Source organism: Peromyscus californicus, unplaced genomic scaffold, assembly GCF_007827085.1.
Source record: "Peromyscus californicus insignis strain IS unplaced genomic scaffold, ASM782708v3 Scaffold_7__1_contigs__length_154581171, whole genome shotgun sequence".
Taxonomy (NCBI): Eukaryota; Metazoa; Chordata; class Mammalia; order Rodentia; family Cricetidae; genus Peromyscus; species Peromyscus californicus.
Window position 1 is genome coordinate 131,214,915 of NW_026294595.1, and position 25,020 is coordinate 131,239,934.

The following is a 25,020-nucleotide window of genomic DNA, read 5'->3' on the forward strand; positions in this document are numbered from 1 at the left end:
CAGCAAACTGCACATGTAGAAGGTTGGTGCTAGGCTGGAGCGCTGGTGTCTTGAACCTGTCTTCTTACCTGTCTACTTTGGTGCACAGTAGGAAAGTGTGGTTAATTTCCACAGCTTGGAAACTGGACCTCTTGTGTTAGGACAGTGATATGAGGTTTCAGCACAGGGTGAGCAAGGGGTTAATGTTGCCCCTTCACTTTGCTCATTGAACACAGTGATGGAAATGAATTTCAGGAGACAACTTACTTGGAGGTGGGGGTCTCTGGGCAGGGGATGGGAGTTAGTGAGGGTGCCTAGGCCAAGGGTAGAATAGGAGAGGGGAAGCTCAGGTTGGTGGTGGGAGAGAAGCAGGGCTCTGTAAGGTGAGCTTTTGTCCTAGGACGAAGTTTTGCTGGTGGGGGAAGGGTGGAAATCCCCAGGCTTCTGGAGGTGGCAGGATCACTTCTCTTGGAGAGCAAGGCTAATGTGAGGGAGGAGAGGATTCAGACTCACGTGAACTCACTCCACTCGAGATGGCCTTGGACCTCCCTGTGGAGCTGCCAAGTGCACTGGGGCTGTAGAGACAGTAGTCAGGTGTGCTGTGAAATTCTGACTGCAGCCCAGCTCCGAGGGACTTCTCAAGGGATTCTGTGGACATGAAGGAGGTTCCCATTATGCAGGCAGCCCTGGGAAGTTGAGAACCTTGCTGAGAGAAGGCTACTCTTTTCTCTCTTGGCCTCTCTCCCAGCTCCTCTTCACCACCTAAAATTTTGCCAAGCTCTGCTCTGCTCAGTGTCTGTCCTGCTGTACCTTGGCCCATCCTGCCTTACTCCTTGCCAGTGGGTCTGGCCATCCACCCAAACTTTGTGTCTTCCAGAAGGGCCCTGGTCTGTTTCCCAGGAGGTAGGCACACCCTCTTTTGTTCAGAAAGCTGGTTTCAGGAGTGGTAGTGGTTCACCCCATGGATAGGGGAAAACACCCCATGTCATTACCTTGGCTCCTCCCCAGACCCCTTCTGTGGATGGTCAGAACTGTGGCCTCTTTATGACCGACCCCTCACAGAGTGGTGCAGGATGTAGGGAGTGGTACTCCCAGCCCTGTACTTTCTGAGTATGCCCCTCTGTGAAGTGGGGCAGTAACAAACAACCTGCCTCATGTCTTGGTTTGAGGATTCAGTCAGCTACCATATAGTTCTTATTGCTCATGGTAATTATGTTCCCAGGATCATCGAATACCAAACCCTGGCTTCTGTAGGAAATACAGGGTCACACTAAGCCTCTGGTCATAATTTCTCAGTCAATCAGTACACAATCTTACTTCATGTGTGTTTCCACTAAAAGACTTGTTATTTAGTATAAAATTGGTGTGTTAATGTTGAACTCATGGCCGAGAGCAGTATGACTCTAGCCTGAATAAAACGTATCTAACATTTTTTCCATGAAGCATTTCTTGTCAATGGACACTGAGTACCCCTTCTGCAGTGTACTTGGGATCCATTAAACAGGCCTCCAGCAAACCAAGAAAAGCACAGCAGTAAACAGCATGAAAAGGACACTTGCTGACTAAATGAGCCAACATGAGAAAGCAGAGGGTCACCTCTATCTGTTGGGAGTCTGTGCTTCAGATACACATGTCAGAATGACCATAAAAGCCCCAGGGTTTGTGGTACAGTTAAAGAGTTGCTAGAGAAGCCATGAACACGAGGGTCAGCTGATCACTGGAGCTCTTGGTAAGGCCTGGCCTCGGTCCCCCTCATCGTCATTACCAATGGGACTGCTGTGTAACTTCTGAGCAGTGTGCTGAGGCCAGGGCCAGCTCCTTGAGCTTTGTTGCTGTTACCTGTGTGACACCTTTGTAACCTGTTGGTTTCTGTGGACACTGGAGCCCAAAGCAGGTGCAGATACTGGAGTCCCTGAGAGGGACTGGGTAGGTTGGACCTTTTTATTTTATTTTATGTGCCTTGGTGTTTTGCCTGCATGTATGTCCGTGTGAGAGTGTCAGGTCCCCCTGGAACTGGAATTACAGACAGTTGTGAGCTGCCGCGTGGTTGCTGGGAATTGAACCTGTGTCCTCTGAAAGCAGTCAGTGCTCTTAACCACTGAGCCATCTCTCCAGCCCCTTGGACCTTTGAGATTGAAAGGTCTCATAGTGCCACAATTGGATTCTTCCAGGGACCAGGATGGAAGGAGGACAGGAAGTGTAGAACAGGAGGCAAAAGTCCACAGAGCAGCAGTGTGTGGATGATGCAGGTGAGGGTAGCTGAAGATGGAGACATGAGAAGGGTAGGAAAGCAGTTAGCAGCACTCCACTAGGGAGCAGCCCTGTGGTTGAAGAGCATCTCATGTGGTGCCTCGGCCCCTCCCTAGTGTGCAGCGGGTGTCACCTTGGGACTAGAGAAAGTGCTGGCATGAAAGGGGTTGCCAGTCCAGTGTTGTCTTGAGACACCTTCAAGGGAGGTGTTGCTGCTACACAGCAGCCGTCCACAGGACAGTGGCTCTGAGAGGGCCTGTCCCTGATGCTGGCTTTGCTGCATAGATGCTTCCCTGCTTCCCCACTTCTGAGGTGGAGACAGGAAGGGGAGAGAAACCTGGGGTCAAATGGTGGCATCTTTGAGCAGTTTCTGCCATAACACAAAGGAGTGTCCTGTTCTAGCTTAGGGTTGGCAGCTTCTTGTTGAGTGGGAGAGGGAATGAGATCTTCAGGCCTAGCAGCACCACTAGAGGGGAATAAGGGAACTTGTGTCTGAGGCCAGCCCACCTGCTCATGTGGAGCCTGGAGCTGGGTGGGCATCCTATGACTCTGTAAGGTCTGTTCCCTGTTTCCCTCCTGTCTGTGACTACTGACATCCATTCCTTGAGGTATCTAGGGCCTTTCTCCTCTATCCCCACCGTGCCCCAAGGGCCAGTAGCCTGAGGACAGCAATGGCCTTGGGATCACCCAGCCTAGCTTCCAAGCAAAGCACTTGTAGAAGCTAGCTTCTTAGGGGCTGCTGTGGCCTCCAGATCCCTTAGGAGATGGAGTCCCAGCCACCCTGATTGTCTGATGCTCTGTCTAGCTAACACAGATACTCTGGCTTTAAATAGCAGAATGTAGAAACATTCATCTGACCTGACAATGGGTAAAATCTTTTTTAATGTTTTGCTTTTTGATACAGTCTCATTGTAATCCCAACTGATTTTTAACTTGCTATGTAGTGGAGGCTAGCTTTGAACTCCTGATCCTCTTGCCTCTACCTCCCATGTGGTAAGTCATAGGCAGGCACCACTAAGCTGTGCCTGCCAGATGAAATCTTGAAGCAAAAGGCAGAAATGAAATACACTGGTCACCTACTTCAAAGAAATGAGGATTTGTGTGCTGAAGGGCAAGGATGTAGCATTACACATTACACAAGGATGTTAGCATCACTACTTGAGACTTGCAAATTGGCTTCTGCCTTGGCATGAGGGGCCTGCATGGCTAAGTGGTAGGTGGGCAAGCATGTGCTTGGGAGGTATATACGAGTCATCATGCTGTGGCTTATCAGACTCTTCAAAGATCTTTGAAATTAAGTACAGGAATCAGCAGACAGTTATACTGAAAGCATGCTCACACCCAGACTTTTCAGGGAAAGCCAGAACTTTCCATTAATGAACCAAGAGTTAGTTGGTGGACATTTAAGCTATGTTATAAACCCTGGCACCTACAACATCTCTGAGGGCAGGGAGGCAGCAGTCCTGAGAAAGCAGAGCTATGCTGTTCAGTCCTACCATCTTAGGTCTCTGGGCCATTTGCCTCCCTCTGAAGTTGATTTGACAGATGGTGTCTTTGTGGCCTCTAGGCTAGGTACTGGACACCAACACACAAGCACCATGATTAATCACAAGCACAACCCTAACCCTGAGTGCTCCAGTGGATGGAGAGGGAGGATACAGGGTGGAGGAGCTGATAGGACAGGAAGTGCAAGGATGGAGAAAGGGTCTGTCTGGAATAGGGACATTTGTAAAGACATTCGAACATGTGGTATGTTTGGAGGAGGCACACTGACAGAGCGGGAGGAGTGGAAGCTGCAGAAAAAGGTTAGTGGGGACCAGAAAAGAGCCCTGAACCTGTAGATGCCAGAGGCTGGTATCAACTGTCTTCCTTTATTGCTTTATTCCTTTATCCACATTATTGAAATAAAGAGTTTCTCACTGAACCCAGGACTTACCATTTCAGCTAGACTGACTGGCCAACAATCCCCTGAGGGCCACCTGTCTGTGCCCTCGCCGCCGCCCCCCCCCCCCCCCCCCCCCCCCCCCCCCGTGCTGGGATTACATGGGAATACCACCATGCTCAGCTTTTATGTGGGTTTTGGGGTTCCAAATTCAGTGCTTGCAGAGCACGCCCTTTACCCATTGAGCCACCTCCCCACCATTAAATTTTACTTTATTCTTTAGGGGTTTTTTTGGTTTTGGTTTTGTTTTTTTCCGATACAGGGTTTCTCTGTGTAACAGCCCTGGCTGTCCTGGAACTCTCTTTGTACCAGGCTGGCCTCAAACTTCCAGGCCTGCTCCTACCTCCCTAGTGATTAAAGAAATGTGCCACCATGTCCGACTAATTTTAATATATATATTTAATATATTATATATGTTATATAAATATATAATAATATATTATATATATATTTCGCTTGTGTGTGTGTGTGTGTGTGTGTGTATGTGTGTACGCAGGTGTGGAGACCGGAGGAGGATATCAGGTGTTCTGTTTTTCTCCTTATTTCTGTGAAGCAGGGGCATACTGGACCGAGCGCCCTTGTTTTTGTTTTGTTTTTCAATTTTTTATTACATTTATTTGGCATGTGTGCACGTGGAAGTCAGAGGACAACTATGGGAGTTAGTTCTGTCTTACATGTGGGTTCCTGGGATCGCACTCTTAGCTGTTGGCTTTGGCTGTAAGCACCTTTACCCACTGAGTCACACTGTCGGTCTGGGTAAGCGGGAGGCCATGAGCCCTTGCAGCCTTCTGTCTCCCCTACCCCTAGCACTGAGGGTACAGGAGCGTACAGCCACACCCAGCTTTTATGGGGTCTTCATGCTTACACAGCAAGTACTGTTACCCACAAAGAAAGAGGGTGTTACTCTGAGCCCTGACTGGCCTGGAATTCACTGTATTGGCTAGGCCTATATAGAACTTGGAGCATCCTTGAACTCAAACAGGTTCTAGGAATACTATACAGGCACGCACCTAACCTGCACCAATCATTTTTGGCAGTTGTAGGTTTGGGTAGCAGTAATGAGGTTCGTTTTCTCATCCAACAGTTGTTAATGACAGCCTTCAATCCTTGAGTCACTGTCCTGAGCCTGTGCCAAAACGGAGTCCCACTACCGCCTCTGGCCTCTCGCACGTGACAAGTGAATCCTTAAAGGTGGGACTGTAGGTGGATGCAGGTCCCTAGGTGACAGAAGAGGAGATGACACTTGAGCACACTAAGGTGGGAGAGGTGGCCTGAATGAGGTGCTGGCAAGAACCAAGCTCAGGCCCTAGCGTGTGTTCACACGAGGGAAATGAGAGCACTCCTGTGTGAGGTCAGGGCCCAGCAGAGGTATGCCTTCCCCTAGGGAGCCCCATGTCCCCTCTGCTAATCTTAACCCTTTCTTAGCTTGGCCTATATCCCAGAGACAAAGAATCCAAGATAAGTTCACTTTTCCTGTTACCTGTCTGTCCAGCCCTCACTGCCTTTGGTCTAGCCTCTCACACATTCATTCTTCTGATGCCAGGATTCAGGCCTCTGTGTTCTGCAGCCAAACCCTGGCCCTTTGTAGCCTTGAGAGAAAGGCTAAAACTCTGTCTTCTGTCTAGACCCCTGGCTGTAGTAGAACCCTTGCTTCCTGGGAGACAGCACATTTTTGCAACTACCATACACACTAACTCAGCCAGTATCTGCCCCACCACACAGATGAGGACAAGGATCCTGTCTAGTTCTGAGTTGCTCCCTCCCCTTAAGAGGTGGGTTCTTCTTGAGTATTTTGAGCAAATTAGTGCTACCTTCAATGTACTGATCTTGGGCATAAACCCCCACCCCACCCCACCCCCCCCCACCACCACCACTGAAACCTACTTCCTCTGGGACATTTAGGCCAGGCATTCCCATTCCTGAAACCTTAGTAAGTCAGCCCTGGCTGCTGGGCTCTGGTGGCATTGGTTTTAATAATTGCCCTGTATGTTCATCTTGTTATGGAGTCCTCCCTCTCCCCATGCTGGTCACAGACCTAGTAGCTGGGGACTTAGAGATCTGGCCTAGTTCCCTCTTTCCTAGATGCCGGTAGACCATTCCATGCTGGGCCATGCAGAGCCTGGCTTCTGTCATGTAGCCTGTGTCGTCATTCCTTTCTGTGAGGTGACTGGTGAACGACAGAGTGGGATTTGAACTTGGGCTTGTCTGGTTCATGCTGCTTCCTGGCTTCAAGACCCTTACCAGAGTAGGATAACTTCAGACAAGCAGGAGAAGGGCTCTTGCCCTCAGTCACAGTGGTGCATCTATCCCAGAGTGAGAGTGTGGGATGGGGATGCTTTGAGTTTGCCAAGGACAGTGTGACTATGGTGTGCTCTTGCCAGCTGGAAACACTGAATAGATGAGGACACTGGAAAGCCCAGAAAGCATACTCCTGCCCCTAAGGCCAGGTCTCTGCCTTCAGTCTAGATCCTTTCTACCCTAGCAGTAGGATCTGGGCTTGGGTATGCCTATGCCTCTGTGCCCAGCTGAGAGGGTCCCAAGGCCTGGGAAATGGTGAGGTAGGCTGTGCAGTCTAGTAGATGTGGTTGCCAATGAGCACTGCTAACTCTGGGCATATTCTCTAGCATTCTGAGCTTTACCCATCTGTAAAGTGGGTATGGTAGATACCCCCACCTTACAGAGCCACAAAGTTAAGTACAGCAACATAAATGACCCAACTTTAGTCTGTCAGCCTCATGCATTGGGGAGGGCAGAGGAAGGTCATATATATAATATATGTATTATGACCTGAGCCCTCCTCTCACCTCTCCTATGGTCTGTCTTCTAGCCCAGAGGTGTAGCTGTCCCCTACATCCTCAGTGCTCCCCGTTAATTTAGTGACAAAGACTGTAGGTGAGTGTATGTGAGGAAGTCCTGTTTCCTCCAGAGGCCTGAGCAGAACTGGGAAGTTTGGAGTGGGAAGTGAGAACTCCTGACTGGAAACACCCAGACACATCACCTCCGCTGTGCAGGCTAGTCGCCAGCCTCATGGCCATTTCTGCTGTAGCCCACTCATCTGAAGGTTTAGCTTCCTTGATTGCAGGTTTATGTGCAGAGCAAGAAGCAATACAGAAGGTGACCTGGATTGCCCTGTAGCCTCTTCCAGGACTCTTACAAACTGTAGAAGGGCATCACACCAGGGTGCCAGCAAAGACACAGACCACCCATCTCACTTGGATTTCCCTGTCTGTGTGCACACACTTGTGCGTTTTCAGTGAGTGCAGTTCCTCCTCATGTGTGAGTTCCCATAATGATGCCGTGGTCACAGTTCAGTCACTGCACGTGTAGGAGTTCACTTTACTGACTTCCCTCCGGTCTTCCTCATTGTCTTCTCCCCGAGTGTTCCCTCAGCCCTGGCAGTTACTATCTGTCTTCCTTCTGTGAAAAAATCTGGTCATTTCAAGAATGTTATAAAAATAGTCATTCACTGTGAAACTTTGGGGAATCGCTTTACCCACTAGGCACAAGTGACGTGAGATTCATTCCAGTCGTCATGTGGCTTAGTTAATTTCTTCTCACTCCCTAGTATAGATGTGCCACCATTCAATCACTTAGCTACTTGTTTTCAGTTCCTGGCTTTTACAAATAGAGTTGCCTGAACATGCATGTGTATGTCTATGTGCTACTTGCCTGATTATTCTTGCTGAGTTGTGTGATAATTGCATGTTTAATTTTATAAGAAAATGCCAATCCTTTTTCCAAGGTGGTTGTATGTCTCATTCAGTTTCTCCACAGCCTTAGTATTTGATTGTATTACTTCTTCATAGCCATTCTATCAGGTTGTGTAGTGATGCTCTCTACTGGCAGATAGAGGACTTTCTCCTGTGTCCCTTATCCAGCCTCTGGGGCACTGGGCCTTATTTTGTAGACTATCATTGAGTGAGTACCATCTCTATGATGAGTAGCTCCTGCTCCCAGGTAGGGGCTTGCTTGGGTCCCTATAGGAGAGAGCATTCAAGACCTGCATAGGGGCTTGCTTTGGTGGGCCCTCAGAGTTTGAGAAGGACAGGACTGAGAAAGGTCCCTGTTCAGATGCAGCACTGCTGGAAGAATTAATCTGGTTCCAGACAGTGCAGCCTGGGAAGCAAGCAGTAGCCTATGCTGATGTGTGCCCTGCTGCATGCCAGCCCCCAGGTGACTCAGACCTTGGGCAGTGCCTGTTTTCCTGAATCTTAGCAGGAACAGAGAGAAGGATCAGGCAGGGTGGAGTCTTGGGGGCAGCAGGCTGCTGTGTGGGGTCTTTGTAGGAAGAGTAAGTGGGTGAGAGCGGCAAAGTGTATGTATTATTTTGTCCACACAGAGGGAGTGGGGAAGGAGAGTTAGAAAAAAGACTAAGAAACTGCAGGACCCAAAGGGTCACAGAGTGACCTGGGGAAGGCAAGATAAGTTCCTCTTGTTACTGCCTCCTCCTGACATTGGTCATGCTTTGCCACAGCCTTGTGGAGGGCATCTTTAAATAGTATGGCTTCTCCACAAGATCTGGCCTTGCAAGAGGGTCAACAGGACCTATGCACCTGTAGTGGTCATTGCTGTGTGTGACGCTCATTCTCTTGCTTCAAAGCTCTCTGGCTGAGGTCAGAGCTTGGCCAAGTCAGACAGGGCCTTGGCCCAGAAAGGGCCTTTAAGGGTTAGAGGCTTCACCTTCACCTTGCCCTCCTCTCTCCTATCCGCAGGTTCATCATGCCTAGTGGCATATAAGAAGACCCCACCACCGGTCCCTCCACGTACTACATCAAAGCCGTTCATCTCGGTCACCGTCCAGAGCAGTACTGAGTCTGCTCAGGACACCTACCTGGACAGTCAAGACCACAAGAGCGAAGTGACAAGCCAGTCGGGCTTGAGCAACTCATCGGACAGCCTGGACAGCAGTACCCGACCGCCCAGTGTAACACGAGGTGGAATCAGCCCAGGCCCTGAAGCTCCAGAACCACCCCCTAAGCATGCAGCTCTGAAGAGTGAACAAGGGACATTGACGAGCTCTGAGTCCCATTCCGAGGCCATTCCCCAAAGGAAACTGTCATCAATAGGAATACAAGTAGGGGTCCCTTTTGCGCTGTCTTCTGTCTACTCCGTGCACCGGCCTGCTTGTAATTACATCTAGTGGAGGCCCACTAGGTCTCCCGGGAAGAGGTGTTTTTGTCTGTCTATTCAGGGGCATCTGCCCCAAGTCCCTGAACCAAATTCTGCCTGTAGCCACACTCGCTTATGTACAGCCGCCCATGCTGCAGGTCCACAGCTGTGGACGTGTTTCTGATCCTCCAGTGGGTTGTCCCAGTGAATGTAGTTACACTCAGCCAGCAAGCTCCTGTACACTGTTTGCTGTCCACTGTCTGTCTGTCCACTCCATCCTTTGCCCTGCCAGACAACCCATGGGAGGTGGGGCTGGCTTAACAGTTCTCTAATCCAAGGTCAGCTCGATACGGAAGCTATGGCCCCGCTTGGCAGCGGGAGCATCGTGGAGCATAGACGCTGCTGGGCTAGAAGCCTGGGACCAGGGCCCTTGAGCCATGGGGGTTGTTCAAGGGGAACTTGACCCAGAGCCCACTCAGGCCTTGGGGACAGGTAGGTCGCTTGAAGCACCAGACCCATGGCTAAGTGAGAAGTGTGATGGCAGTCTCTATGCCTCCCTTCATAGAAAAGGGTCCAAATAAGCAGGGCCCTGTGGCCCAAGTGCCAAGTTCCATCTGAAAGCCAAATCCATTGTATACTTATATCCACAGTCTCCAATCCAGCTTACCCTCTCCTGCCTCACAGCACCCAGTGTCAGGGTCTGTCTTCTGTTAGCTGAGTGAGGTGAACTGGAGCTCAGCCTTGCAGTTTTCAAGAATTGATCTAAAGCCAGAGAGTCCTCTGCTAGCTGGCTGGACCTCCAGACTACAGCAGAAGGCAGTGAGTGAGGGAGGCTAGGCCAGCTGTAGTGGAAGGAGGTGAAGGCATTGGGGTGGGGAGATGGTGGAGTAGTTCCAAACCAGTGGGAGGGTTGAGAACAAGGTGGAGTGTGTTGAAGTGGTGTTAGGGCTACAGGAATGTCTGTCTCAGTAGCCAGAGTGAGTGGATGTGACCAGGCTGATGACAAAACACTAGAGTGTAGGGGCTGGAGAGATGGCTCAGCAGTTAAGAGCACTGACTTCTCTTCCAGAGGACCCAGGTTCAATTCCCAGCACCCACATGGCAGCTCACAACTGTCTGTAACTCTAAGATCTGACACCCTCACATAGACATACATGCAGCAAAACAACAGTGTACATAAAATAAGAATAGATAATCAACCGGGCAGTGGTGGTGCACGCCTTTAACACCAGCACTCGGGAGGCAGAGCCGGGTGGATCTCAGTGAGTTCAAGGACAGCCTGGTCTACAGAGCAAGATCCAGGAAAGGCACCAAAACGACACAGAGAAATCCTGTCTTGAAAAACCAAAATAAATAAATAAAGAAAGAAAGAAAGAATTAAAAAACAAAAACCACTGGAGTGAAAAAGGAGCAAGGGATGCACGCAGAGGGGAGACTGAACAGAACCAAAACTGCAGGCAGTTCCTTATCTTTGCCTGGGTTCCCAAGAGACGGCTCTGGCCTTCTGTTCCCCACATACAGGAAGGAAGTTGGACAGATCCTGGCTCCCAGCTGGGTTTCTTCATGCGTGTCCAGCACTTGCCCCTTACAGCCTCTCTAGGTGGGATTGTTACGGACATAGGAAGTTGCCCAGTATTTGACCCTTGGTCCTGACCACCATGTCTTTGTTTGGGAAGACCACCTCCTTGTTGCCCAAACCAGATTTTCTTCCCTTCTTAGAAGGTCAGGACCAGCCCTGCTTCCTTCATTGAGAGTGAGGCCCCAGGAAAAGAACTCTGGCTCTTAGTGCCTTCTGAGCATCCCCTTTACCAGACTTCACCCATGCTCTCATCAGTCTTTGGAGACAGCTGTGCTTCCCAAGCTGGCTCTTGCCAGTATTCCTATCCCAGAAAGCTTCTGTGACCCCTGCGCCTAGAATCCCAGCTCCTGAGGCTGTCTGCCCACCCTGACATCTCACGCCCCAGGTCAAGTGTGAACTCCTTCCGGTGGAGCCGTGATGGGTGGGCTTAGCTGGCGGCTCCGTGGTTGGGCCCAGGGTGTGGCTGCTGCCATATTTCCTCCCCTTTACAAAGCAAGTGTGACAGGTCCAGGGACAGGATCCCGTAGCATCGCTGACTCTGGGTTCTGGGCTTGAGAACTGCTGTCTGTGTCTGGCACCGAGTATGGGTGCCCACCAGTTCCCCTTCCAGGCCGCAGCAGGGTTAGGGGAGTGATCTTTGCCTCCAGACAGCCCTCGGCTTCAACTCCACCAGATAACGGCTGTGGCTTTGTGTGTGTTCTCTCCCATCGTCCTTTTCTCTCTGACCGTGTAAAGGAGAGGACTAGAAGGAGCGCTTCCCACCTCTCGGAGGACAACGGACCCAAAGCGATCGATGTGATGGCGCCCTCCTCAGAGTAGGGAAAGCCAGTCATCTCCATCCCCTCCCGCCTCTGCGCGAATGAGCAGTGCCCGGCTTAACCTGGCCCTTCCTGGGCCCACGTGCAGTGTCTGCATGCCTGTGTCCGTCTGTCCACATGTCTGTTTGCGTCGTCCCACTAATGTGAATTTCAGCAGCAAGTGTGGTGTTTGTTTTTATTCTTGTCTTTGTCTCCGTGCCGTTGCTGTCGTTGTCCTTCAATAAGGTTGACTGCATTCAGCCAGTGCCAAAAGAGGAGCCCAGTCCCGCTACCAAATTCCAGTCCATCGGGGTTCAGGTAGAGGACGACTGGCGGTAAGTTGGACAGAGGTGTGGTGGCTGCTATTCCCCTCTCCTCTCCCTCCCTCCGCCCTCACCTCTCCTGCTCTCCCTAACCCACTTCTCCTTGCTGGATTTCTAATAACCAAGCTGGGTGTGGGTACGCTGGTGGCTCAGGTGTGGGGCTGGGCAGGGCAGGCGGGTGGACACGTGAGCGCTTGCTCTGAGACCAGTCACCCCAAGGGGAGCAAGGCTGGGCTGGGCTATAGCCCCCAGCTCCCCTGATGTTGGTGGTCTTCCTGGCCCCACTGCAGTAAACAGACAACCTTATGACCTTGTCCTTGTGTGTGTGTGTGCGCGTGTGGGCATGGGCAGGGCGGGCAAGGGCTGAGCAGAGAATGAGCGGGGGCTGTGGGACCCGCTTCAGGCGCATGGTGAGCAGATGATGCATCCGTTTCTCTGTCTCCCCGTGTGTCCGGGTCAGGTGGCTGCTGGTTTCTGACCCTCTTGGTGACTCACTCCTTCTTGTCCCCACCCTGCCCCCACAGAAGCAGCGCCCCCTCTCACAGCATGTCCTCCCGTCGGGACACTGACTCCGATACCCAGGATGCCAATGACTCCAGCTGTAAGTCATCTGAGAGGAGTCTCCCAGACTGTACCCCCACACCCCAATTCCATCAGCATTGATGCTGGCCCCCGACAGGCCCCCAAGATTGCCCAGATCAAGCGCAACCTCTCCTATGGAGACAACAGCGACCCTGCCCTGGAGGCATCTTCGCTGCCCCCCACCTGACCCTTGGCTGGAGACCTCCTCCAGCTCCCCAGCAGAGCCAGCCCAGCCGGGGGCCTGTCGCAGGGATGGCTACTGGTTCCTGAAGCTCCTTCAGGCAGAAACAGAGAGACTGGAAGGCTGGTGCTGCCAGATGGACAAGGAGACCAAAGAGAACAACCTCTCTGAAGAAGGTGGGTCTTGTAAGGGTGATCCCCTAGGGGTCTGGTGTCACGCCAGCCTTGGAGTCTCTCGGAGGAACATAGGCTCCGTTCTTGGGCTACTTTTGTGAACTTGCCACTCAGTGTTCATTCTTTCCACCTGCCTAACCTGACCTTCCCATGTGGGCATTATGATAGTAGCTGCCTGGTGTGCAGGTTGCAGGCTCAGCCTCACAGGATCCCAGCTCAGTCACCTGTTTCTGATCTTCATCTCTAACTACGTAAGCACCTTGTGAGGACTGACTGGTAATTAGTGGAAAGGCCCTGATGAACTGCTGGACACAAAGCAGCACCATAATTATACCTTCCCAGCTCTTTATTGAGTGCTTACTGCCCCACCAGGTACAACCATCTGACCCAGCCTCAGCAGGAGGGGACTATAAATGCAGAGGCAGAAGTTTCTGCTTTCCCCCTTAATTTCTGTCAGTACTGTGCATACTTAAAAAGAAATGACCTCTGGCAAGGACTGCCTGCAGTAGCGCTGGCCTGGCATGCAGGAAGCCCTGGGTTTATCCACTAGCACTACCACAACAGAAGCGGGGTATGGGAGAAGGGACTAATGGTATGCAGGGAGCCTGAGTCAGGGCATGGCAATTGGAGGCAGCCTCTGGGGGCCTTCAGGCCATCACCCTGTACTGACCAAGTTCTGCCAGAGCTCAGCTTCCCAATTAGTTCCTCTGCAACTAAAGGTTCAGGATGGACAAGCCTTCATGTGCCGATAGGATGTCCCAGTGGCCCTGATGATGTATTCTAAGGACACCTTTGATGATTCAGAGGGCGCTGGTAGAGTCTGTTTATACTGTTTATACTTGGGCCTGTTCCCAGCTTTGATGTCACACCCACCTTGGGGCAGAGAACTCTTGAGGTGTGTGAGGTATGTACCTGATATATTTAATAAGGATATATTTTAAAAAATCAAACCAGTGGCAGAGATCAGAGAGCACCAAGTGTCTAACAGAAGGCAGCCAGCCGGTGCTCCGGTGCCTGGTACTCCGCTGCCGGTGCTCCAGCGGCCGTGTCACTGGTCTGCTCTATGGTCACCTGCACGTTTCTTCTTTGCAGTGTGGTGGCCTTCTGTTTCCTCTCTAAAATGAAGTTACTAAGTATTTCTTAGGGTTTCCCATTTTTTCTGGTTCCCTTGGCTTGCTTGGGCCCGGCCATGTTCTCTGGATCTGTTTCCAGCTGCAGGCCTTCTCCTGTTCTTCAATACTGCCCTTGGCCCTTCCCCATGGGCACTTTGCTCCCACCACATGCTAGCTGCGTGGTCTTTGTCTCACTTTTCTGGACTAAACTTTATTCTGAGAGAACTTTATGGATGCTCAGCATGTCCTTGAAGACCTCACAGTTTAAGTATAAAGGTGAAACTAATAACATTCAGCATGAGTGTGTGTGTGTGTGTGTGTGTGTGTGTGTAGCAATGCAGAAACGGAAGTGTAATGGCTGAGGTCATTTTCTCTCAGAACCTTAAAAGCATTGTGTAGTGCTTCCATTACTTGTAGTGCTTCTCTGCCCTTGGGTTTTATTTCTGAAAGCTTTTAGGATCTTTACTTTCTGGCAAAACCTTAGCAATGTGCATGAGACAGGTTCATTTATTTTACTAATAGTTAATTGGGTATGCCTAACTTGGAGACTTGGTCTTTGGCTCCATAGAACTAGTCTTACATTAATTAAAAAAACAAAACAGAACAATAAAACAAACAAACCAGATGTAGCCAGAAATGGTGACACATAGTAATCCCAGCACATGAGAGTGCAAGAGGGTCACCATAAATTTGAGGCCAGCCTGAACTGCTGTTGTAGTTTTTTTTTTTCTATTGGCTATGATAAACTACTCTGACAGGGGCTGACAAGACGGCTCTCCAGGTAATGGTATTTGCCACTGATTCTAACAACTTGAGTTTAATCTCCGGGACTTACATGGTAGAAGGAAAGAACTTACTCCTACAAGTTGTCCTCTGATTGCCACACACGTGCATACACACACACACACACACACACACACACACACACACAGAGCAAATAAGCAAATGTGACAAGACAAATTAACGCTGGGCCAGATGGCATACACCCCAGCATTTGGGAGGCAGAGGCAAGTGAATCTCTATGAATTTGAGGTCAGACTGATCTATGTAGCAATTTCAAGCCCAACCAGAGCTTCATAGTAAGACCATGTCTCAAAACAAACTGACAGAAGCAACTTAAAGAAGAAAGGGTTTACCCTGACTCACAGTTCAAGAGCACAATCCATGTGACCAGAAGTCAGGAAGCTTGAAGCAGCTGTCCTCTGCAAATCAGTCAGGAACAGAGAGCTATAAATGCTTGCTGCTGCTCAGTTTTCTCTCTACTTGTTTAGTCCAGAATCCTAACCAGGGAATGGTTTACCCACAGTGAATGGATCTCTTAAACAAAAATCAAAATAAATCCCCAAAGGCATGCACAGAGGCCCATCTCCTGGTGATTCTACATTCTGTAAAGCAAACAGTTAATTCCAGCTGGCACAGCTACCCAGAGACACTATCTGGCTCCATAAAACAAAGCAAAAAACGTGGAGTGTGTTGGCTGTGGCATGATTCCAGCACTTGAGGCAGAGGCAGGGTATTACTAAACAGTCCAGGCTAGCCTGGGCTGTAGAGTGAGACTACTAAACAGTCCAGACTAGCCTGGACTGCAAAGTCAGACTGTGTCTCAAAAAAAAAAAAAAAAAAAGCAAACAACTACTACTTTCTTTCTCATTCATTTGTATTTGTTTTGGTTTTTTTCCTCCTTGAAATTCCTGTCAGGTGTCAGAGTTACTGGGTTGATATCTCATCTTTTCTTCCTCCCCCTAGGGTTTTGCTTTGTAGCCCAAGCTAGTGTAGGAGGCCAGCTCCCACCTTTTAAAAGGTTCCTATGAGGAGGAGAGAGGAATAAGAAACTTGTAGATAGAAAGATAGCAGAGAGGAGAAAGACAGAAACACAGGCTAGCTTCAGGAGGACCTGGATCAAAATCTAACAGCCCCTTCTGACTCTTCAAAAGGGCTTTTTATAACAATGCCAAGAGGCAGGGCAAAAAGACCTTCCCCTTACTAGTTCAAAGCACATCACACAGCCAAGTGCAGACCCTTTCAAGTACCTGGTAACCACACCTGTGGTCCAGTCATCCCCTTATGCAGCCTGCTGGTTAAAGCAAGCTCAGATTCTCAGACCCTGAGTAACTTCTCACTAGGAAACCTTTGTGGGTCTCTACAGCTCCCCCTTCTTAATATATTCAAGGGCCCCTCAGGCCTCTCAGACTGTGCCTGCCTTAGGTCATTCTTCCCCAGTCAACCTTACACATCCTTGAGATACACTTTCCATCAAGCATACTCTGTCTTAGGTTGGAAGCTAGCAAGAAGAACATTGCCCGTCCCTGACTACCAGCATTTGGCAGGGGGAAGTACAGAGCTTAACTCAGCTCTGACTCTGGTTCCTACTTGGACTTTAAGCAACCAGAGCAATCCCTAGGGCTGCCACACACCCCAGTAAAGGAGTAGAGGATGATAAAGATGAAATGTCTGTTTTGAATGGGTCTAAGATGTCTGTAACAGCCTTAGCTGTGCCAAGCCCTTTTTTAAATCAATAAACTCTTGATGCAAATAATTCAAATATGTCAATAAACTCCTGATGCAACTGTACCAAACTTAAAGACTCCTTTAGCTTCACCAAACCATGGTTCATTAATATCAACAGATTAACATAATTCTAGTATGAATATTACTATACACATTTACAACTAGCATGAATATCACTATATGTATTTACAATTCTTACAAACTTACATTCAAAAGCAAGCTCTCTATAGGACTACTTTGCAAACTTTAGCAAACATCTAAAAGAGATCTCTTAACAGAACTATTTACATTTTCTTCCAACAAAACAAAGAGTGCGTGAATCATGAGTCACCACGGTTAAAATTGTATGTGATCTCAAAACTGTTTCATTTCTGAGGTTTTCAGAAGCTCAGAAAAGTCAGTTCTAATAACAGTCTTATAGCTCCCCTGAAAGTTTGAAATCAGAGCCTAATTCGTCAGTGGCTCTAGAGTCTTTGTATCCAGCTCCTTTGAACCCAGGATTCAGTGAGTGCTGTTACTAGGGGGCTGTAACACTCGTGACACCGCTGCTCCCCTCTCCCCAAGCCACTTCCCTGCTGGGCCTTCCTAGCCATTCCAGAACCGGTGGAAGTGTGCCCAGTGGCAGACGGTCACTGGCCAGGAGACAGTCCCTTTACCCAAATTTATTGCAGTTCCCCTATATTCAACAGTTCAACTAAGTTCAAACAAACATTGCTGGAACTTCACTCCCAGCTACAGAGGCACGTTCAGTTAGCTTTCCCTAGAATGAAGGTGGAATTACCATACTGATCTGCCTTTCTGTCAGCTAGTAAACAGGAACTGCGTGACTTTGGCTGCTGGCTCCATTCAGCTTTTTTACTGTTCCAGCCTGTCTGTGCCTCCCATCTCTGGGCCTGCTTGCCTGGAGACCCTCAGCATCCTGAGGCCCTTAGGGCTCTCTCATGCCTCATGTTGCATGGCTGAATGCTGCCACCCTGCTGCTACGAGCTATGGTCTTATCAGAGCTGACATTCCTCTGTTCCACACACCGTACCAAACACTCAGGCAGCCATCAACCTCTCTTTAATTTTTTGAAGCTGCATCTTAAGACTGCCATGAGCTCTCTCACCAATGCCTTGTCCTTGATAGACTTTAATTAACCCAATGTTTTCCCTCTCTTGCATCTCAGGCACAACCCAGATTCCTTATTTACCCTTAATTTTTTCCACACCCAAAGCAACTTCCCTGTGTTCTGACCGCTCTCCCTTGCCATGAGCCCTAATTTCTAAAGGATCTTAAAGTGGCCTGACAAACAGCATTAGCATTTTAATTGCCTCCTGACAAGCAAGCATTGGTCATTTGTTTCCAGTCCCTGGGGGGTAAGGCCTCTAAGCTTTCTAACAAAGCTTGTAAAAATGCAGCGTTTTGGAGTTTGGGGCTGTACCAGCAGCGAGCCATTTTCATGGTCTCTATTTGTACTGAAAATCAAGATCAAGCAAGCTTTTGCCTTTCTGCTCCACGGGAGGTTTCTGTCCTCCCTGAGCTCGCCTTAGAACACCTGCATTACCATATGACAGGTGTACTGCCCCAGTCAAACTCCCCACCTGTCACTGTCTGATGAGATTCCTTGAAGCAAGAGCCTTTTCAGAGAGATCCCCTCCCAATAGATATCCTTTGTCCCTGCTTGTCCCCTCCCCCAAGATGCAGAGTTCCTGACACCGCCACTCGGCCCTCTGCTAGCTGTTTCCCTAATACTGGCTTGAGGGGATGCAGGATTATCAGCAAGGGTTTGCCATGTTCCGGGAGGTTTTTGTGCCAGGGTAATTATGGGTGGCTTTCTCATTATGATAGATGACCCCCCCAGGTGAGTTTAATTCTGCCCCTGTAGAAGGAAGAGAGACCTGGGAAGGAGAGACCTGAAGAGCTCCCAGTTGTTGAAAAAGAGAAATTACTAAGTTTTTCAAGCCCTTTAGTTCCTCCCTTGTCTCATCCCAAGACTTCTGTTCTTTAAACTCAGCTTCGTGGCCAAGAGGGAACAAACCCTGATTGAACAGTGTTGTAAAAGTGTTCTCATATAGTAGCACTGCTGGCAGAGTGGACGGTTTTGTCTCACCTGTGTCCGCCTCAGGGAAAATTCCCCCCTGCCACTCAGGGCTTAGATCTAAACTATCCCAAATTAAGCCCTCAAGCCAAAAGCTTCCACAGGAATCTTTTCTAGCCCATGTTCCTCATAATATTTTTGCATATCAACTCCAATTCTCCCCCAGGAGTCTGTGTCCAGAGTCCCATAGTTGGGGAACCAAGGACACAGTTTCTCTACAAACTCCAAGAACCCCTGTACTTGTTGCCATTCTACCTTAACTCCCCTAGTTTTCAGACTTTCTACAAGCGAATATACAAACATCAGCTTACTATTTCCCTGCCCCATAGCAACTTTTCTTTCTCAGACTGCTAAATCCACAGTAGCTGCTTGTTTCTGAATGCTGTTTTTTGTGCATCAGGTCTGGCACTAGGGAAATTCTACTCTTACCCTAAGTTTCTTCCTACACAATATTCCTGTACGTAAGCCCTATATTTTTTCCTAATTTAATAGATAGAAATTAAGAGAAAGAGAAAGAAACCTAGACACAGAGAGATACTTGCTGTAGCCTAATTTTTCTACATATACTTTTTGCTCCCGAAGAATACAATATGACTGCCTAGCCTTTTCATACAAAACTGAACATGTCTAACTGCTTCCACGGGATTTTCCTACTCTCACTTATCTATCCTCCGCACCCAAATCCCTGTTTGGGCACCATCTGTGGGAGGCCAGCCCCCACCTTTTAAAAGGTTCCTATGAGGAGAGAGGAATAAGAAACTTATAGATAGAAAGATATTAGAGAGGAGAAAGAGAAACACAGGCTAGCTTCAGGAGGACCTGGATCAAAATCCACTGGCCCCTTCTGTCTCTTCAAAAGGGCTTTTTATAACAGTACCAAGGGGCAGGGCAAAAGATCAAAGCATACCCACACAGCCCAGTGCAGACCCTTCCACACACCTGGTAACCATGCCTGTGGTCCAGTCATCCCCTATGCAACCCTGCTGGGTAAAACAAGCTCAGATTCTTGGACCCTGAATAACTTCTCACTAGGAAACCTCTGGATCTCTACAAGCTAGCTTTGAATTCAATGTGTAGCCAAGGCTGGCCTCAAACTTGAAGTCCTCCTCTTTTAGCCTGCCAAGTCCAGGACCACAGGATGAGCACCATCATACTCTGCTTTTCCTCTTCTCTACATCGTGTATTGACTTTTCCATGTGTTTTTAAAATCTTTTCTTCCTCTTTCATTTCTCAACTGCTTTAGTTGGTTGCTTAGTATTACCTCCACCCACCCGTATCCCAACCCTGAGCCTTACTGACATATAACTCATATGCTATAAAATAAATCCTTTTGAAGTAATACTCACTCGCAAGGAGTCACTCTTTGGTCCTCCACTAAGGTTTACCCATGTTGTGGCATATACCAGTATTTCATTCCTTTGTGTTGCCAAATAATGTTCCAATTTTATGGATGTACCACATCTTATTTATGCAGTTTATCTGTTGACAGGCATCTGGATCACTCCTATTTGAAGGCTTTTGTGACTAGTGCCACAATGAACATTGATGTACAATTTTAGTGTGGGTCTGTACTCATTCTTTGTATGTATACCCAGGAAAGGAATTGCTCAGCTTTTTTTAGAATCAGCTAAACTATTCTCCAAGGCAGCTGTATATGAAGCTTCTCATTTCCTGGTACCTTTTAAAGTTAATTATTTAGGCAGATTCTCACTGTATGGTACAGGCAGGAATTCATGATCATCCTCCTTCCTTTGCCTCTCCAGGTTTTTGTTTTGTTTTTTCTTTTGACTTAGAGAGACAAGGTTTCTCTGTGTGGCCCTGTCTCTCCTGGAACTCGCTCTGTAGACCAGGCTGGCCTTGAACTCAGAAATCCATCTGCCTCTCTGCCTCTCAGTGCTGGGATTAAAGGTGTGTGCCACTACTACCAGGCTCTTTATTTTTTAAACTTGTCTAGAACTTAGCATGTAGCTCTGCCTGCCTGTGCCTTCCAGGTGCTATAATTAAAGGTGTACACCACCACAACTGGCTTGAGCACTCCTTTTGTTTGTTTATTTTAGTGAAAGACATTTTTATTATTTTACTATATAACGTTAGTGAATATACCACATTCCATTCTCTCAAGTGGCAAAAGGTATGAGATAACATTTCTCCTGGCTTCTGAGAAGCTGAAGTGATCAGTAGAGAGGAACATTTTATAGCGTGTTCTATGGTGGGACCTTGCTCTTCTCATCTGCTTTTCAGCATGGGTCACTTGACTCTTTGTTAGGTATAGAAGTTGACCAAAGTGTAGGCTTTGTGTGCTCATGTGAAATGTCCACAGGTTGCTGTCGTAACTGTCATCCTACCAGAGTGAGCTCTGCTCTGCAGTCATGGCCGTCGGGAAGAGAAGATGCAAACACTGTGACACACAGGGCAGCTCCATTCTGGGTTGGTGATGCCTGCTTCAGGATCTCTGTGTCACCTGTTTGCAGCCATCTAGGTATATATAGGACCTTTTCAGACTGGCCCAAAAATGATGTTTAAAAGATTGTGTTTTTAGACGGGCAGTGGTGGCACTTGCATTTAATTCCAGCACTAAGGAGGCAGAGCCAGGTGGATCCCTGTGAGTTCGAGGCCAGCCTGGTCTACAGAGCCAGGTGGATCTCTGTGAGTTCGAGGCCAGCCTGGTCTACAGAGCGAGATCCAGGAAAGGCGCAAAGCTACACAGAGAGACCCTGTCTTGAAAGAAAATAAATAAATAAATAAATAAATAAATAAATAAATAAATAAATAAAACCTGTATCTAGGCATCCTAGCTTTTTTCTGCAAGCCTGCCATCTTGCCTCTCGAAGTACTTTTATGTGATAGCCATGTTAGTAGCTGTGATATTTCACTGTGGTTTCGGTGTATTTCCATGGTGACTAGTAATGTTGATAATATCTTCATAGGTGCTTACTGGGTTTTTTTAGACCATGCTATCTTCAGACTCACAAAGATCCACCTGCCTTTGCTTCCTAAGTGCTGGGACTATAGGCCTGAAGCCACCACATCTGGCCTGCTTACTGGGTTTTTGTGTTCTTTGCTGGAGAACTCAATTGACGTTAGTATCTTCAGACTGTCCATCATATGATTATATGGCTAACCAGCACACTCATTTCTTCATATGATTTTCCCTGGATGAGTATAGCATCTCCTTTCTTTCTGAGACATTTAGGCATATTGACTTTCCTAGGTTCCTACATTGCCTTTATTTCTTTAGGTCTTTAGGATTGGAGGCATTCTTGGAATGTCCAGTGAACTTTAATTAGTTTATTCCTATTTAAAAATGATACCTTGAAGGTGAGAGCAAGAGAATGCTGCTGTTGTTGATCTTGTAGTAGTATTTAATTCCATCTAGAAATTTAAAGAAAGAAAGAAAGTAGACTGGGGGTGTAGCTCAGTAGTAGAGCACTTGCTCAGCCTAAATGAAGCCTTGATCCCCAGCACCACACACACACACACACACACACACACACACACACACACACACACACACACACACACACACACACAGAAAGAAAAAAAGGGGGAAACCTATATCAGACCAATAAAAATAACAAAAGTCATGTTGATATAACAGGTGTATTTTGGTAATATCAATGAAGAAATTACAACACCAGGATAAGACTTCTAACAACATGATGAAATCTATTTTGAATAATGTTGCCATTAATATTCATTTGAATACTTGTTTTCATTTCTTTTTAGTATATCCCTAGGAATAGAATTTCTGGCTTATAGTTCTCTATTTAGCCCTTTTTCATAATCTTACTGTGACAAAGTATGTGTAACATAAAACTTGCCTCTGTGTGTGTATGAGGTATGCTGCAGGTGCACTTACCCTGCATGCATACATGTAGAGGTCGGGTTAATGTTGGCCTGTCTGCCCCCATTTTTTCACCTGACTTTTAAAATTATATTTATATATGCATGGGGAAGGAAGCATGTGCCAAAAGACATCTTGAAGGAGTGGGTTTATCTCCCACCTCGTGGGTCATGGAGATTGAACTCAGGTTAGCAGTCTAGGAAACAAGCAAGGCACCTTAACAACTGAACCAGCTCACCAGCTCACCGATTCTGAGACAGGATCTGACAGTAGCCCAAACTGATGTTGTATTCACATCATGAGTGTTGAGATTAAAGATGTGCAACATCACACCTGGCTCCTTGACCCATTTTACAATGACTCTTAGGATTTCTATTGCTGTGATAAAACTCTGACCAAAAGCAACTTGGGGAGGAAAGGGTTTATTTTAGCTTACAACGCCATCTCTCCAGTCCCAGCACCCACATGACAGCTCACAACCATCTGTAACTCCAGTTCCAGGGGATCTGATGCTCTTTTCTGATTTCTACAGGTTCCTGAATGCACACAGTACACATACAACTCAGGCACACACACATACATTTTTAAAATTATATTACAATTACAAAGGAAATCAATTAGACTAATGTGCAGCTGTCAAGACTAAACATAGTACATGCCTGTAATCTTATCACCCAGGAAGCTGAGGCAGAAGGATCTGGAGTTAGTTCAAAGCCAGCTCGTGACATTTAATGAGCCCTGTCTTAATATTAAACTTATAGCATCATGTATTTGTTTAATGCAGGAACAAGATTTGTCAGTCGTCTCATGATTACTATCAATTTCAGTTTCATTGTTTATTTACAACTGAAGCTTCTGCGAGTGGGACAGTCAGTCATCTGTGGCCCTGTTAGTGACAGTTTCTAGTACTGCTAACAGGAGTCCTTGATCATCTGTGGCCCTGTTAGTGACAGTTTCTAGTACTGCTACAGGAGTCCTTGAAGAGCTCCTTGGTGAAAGGTGACAGTAGTGGAGGGCAGAACAGCCTGATAGGAGTGAGGAAACAGCTCACACAACTGTGCTGAGAAACTTCCCTGTGTAAGAACACAGAGGAGGAGAGGATCTAGGTTGGGGGCATTGTGCGCCTGTGTATGTTGTTCTGAACACCCATGTTAGAGGAGAGTCATGCAGAAGTGAACAGCCGTGCTGTGGTGTGCTTAGGTAGGTGCAGAAAGCATAGAACCTGTGCCTGGTAGAGAACACAGCTCCTCTACATGGAGGGAGGCAAGCTGCATCTGGAAGAGGTGTAGCAGGTAGGAACACAGCCATCAAGCCCTGAGTGAGGAATAGGAGCTGACATAGCCATGTAGATGAAGGAATGAACAGAGGACCAGAATCTCCAAGCACTACCCAGAGAAGCTGAGCATGGAAACTGAGCTGGGTTGGCACCTGTGAGTCCCAAGGACTATATTCCATGATAACTTTGTTCTCAGTGTAATTGCTACAAGCTTTGAGATTTTTCTGTATCACATTACTTTCTATAAAATGTTGAGTTTGTTCCAACACATCCCCTTAAAATTCTGGTTTCCCTTTGTGTGTTGCGGGGCAGGTGCAGAGGTCAGAGGACAGCTGAGTGGATTGATCTTAGGTAGCTGGCACTTCACCCGCTCTGCCACCTTGTCAGCTCTGCCCCACTCATTTTATTTTCTGCATTACTGGGGCTTGAATTGGGGGCCTTCCTTGTGAATGTATTTTAAAAAAGAAAAGAAAAAAAAAAAAAACAAGTGGTGGTGGCGCACGCCTTTAATCCCAGCACTCGGGAGGCAGAGCCAGGCAGATCTCTGAGTTCAAGGCCAGCTTGGTCTACAGAGCGAGTTCCAAGAAAGGCTACAAAGCTACACAGAGAAACCCTGTCTCGAAAAACAAAAACAACAACAAAAAAAGACTACCATGGAACTACATAACTTACTTTCTTATTTTGCTTATTTTTGAGACAGAGATGCTCAGAGATCCTCCTGCCTCTGTCTCAAGTGCTGGAATTAAAGGTGTGCGCCACTGTGCTTGGCCTTTTAAGTCTGGACACTAGGTCTGAGTGTCTCAAGGCAGATCTTGACCTGTGGTCCTCCTGCCTCAGCCTCCCGTCTGTAGCTTGGATCGCAGGCCTGCGTTAGTCCAGCTTTGCTGTATCTTGAAGATGGGATTCTAGAGTCCAGCAGTCCCGGTGCTCCTTGTGGACTGGTTTTTCAGGCCGTGTGTTTGGTTTTGCTGGAGTATTGCATTCTCTTTTCAATGTTGCTGCCTTAACACACGCCATGTTCATGTCTGTGTGCTGAGTGTCTTACAGTCCTTCACTGCTGATCCGGTTGTCCCGTTTAATAGAACATACGGTGACCTGGTTGATTTTATTTCAGAATTACACAAGTGTAGTCCTTTGCAGTGTGGTTTTATATGGACTCGAGGTTCTTCCTCCTGATCAGTTTGGAGTCCTGGCCCAGCAGTAAGCACTGTTAGGATTTGTTTGTACCATTCCCTTTATGTATTTCTGCTACATATACATGTATCCTAAGGAATATACAGGTCCC

At 47.8% G+C, this 25,020-nt stretch overlaps 1 protein-coding gene across 1 annotated transcript in view; it reads left to right on the top strand.

The window, feature by feature from the left end:
- Dlgap4 (DLG associated protein 4) overlaps positions 1-25,020 on the top strand; it is a 159,487-nt gene that overhangs the window by 128,031 nt on the left and 6,436 nt on the right. Inside the window, 5 exon segments of the mRNA XM_052724065.1 lie at positions 8,884-9,245; positions 11,903-11,991; positions 12,504-12,615; positions 12,617-12,736; positions 12,738-12,918. Coding sequence (XP_052580025.1) covers positions 8,884-9,245; positions 11,903-11,991; positions 12,504-12,615; positions 12,617-12,736; positions 12,738-12,918 — 864 coding nt within the window.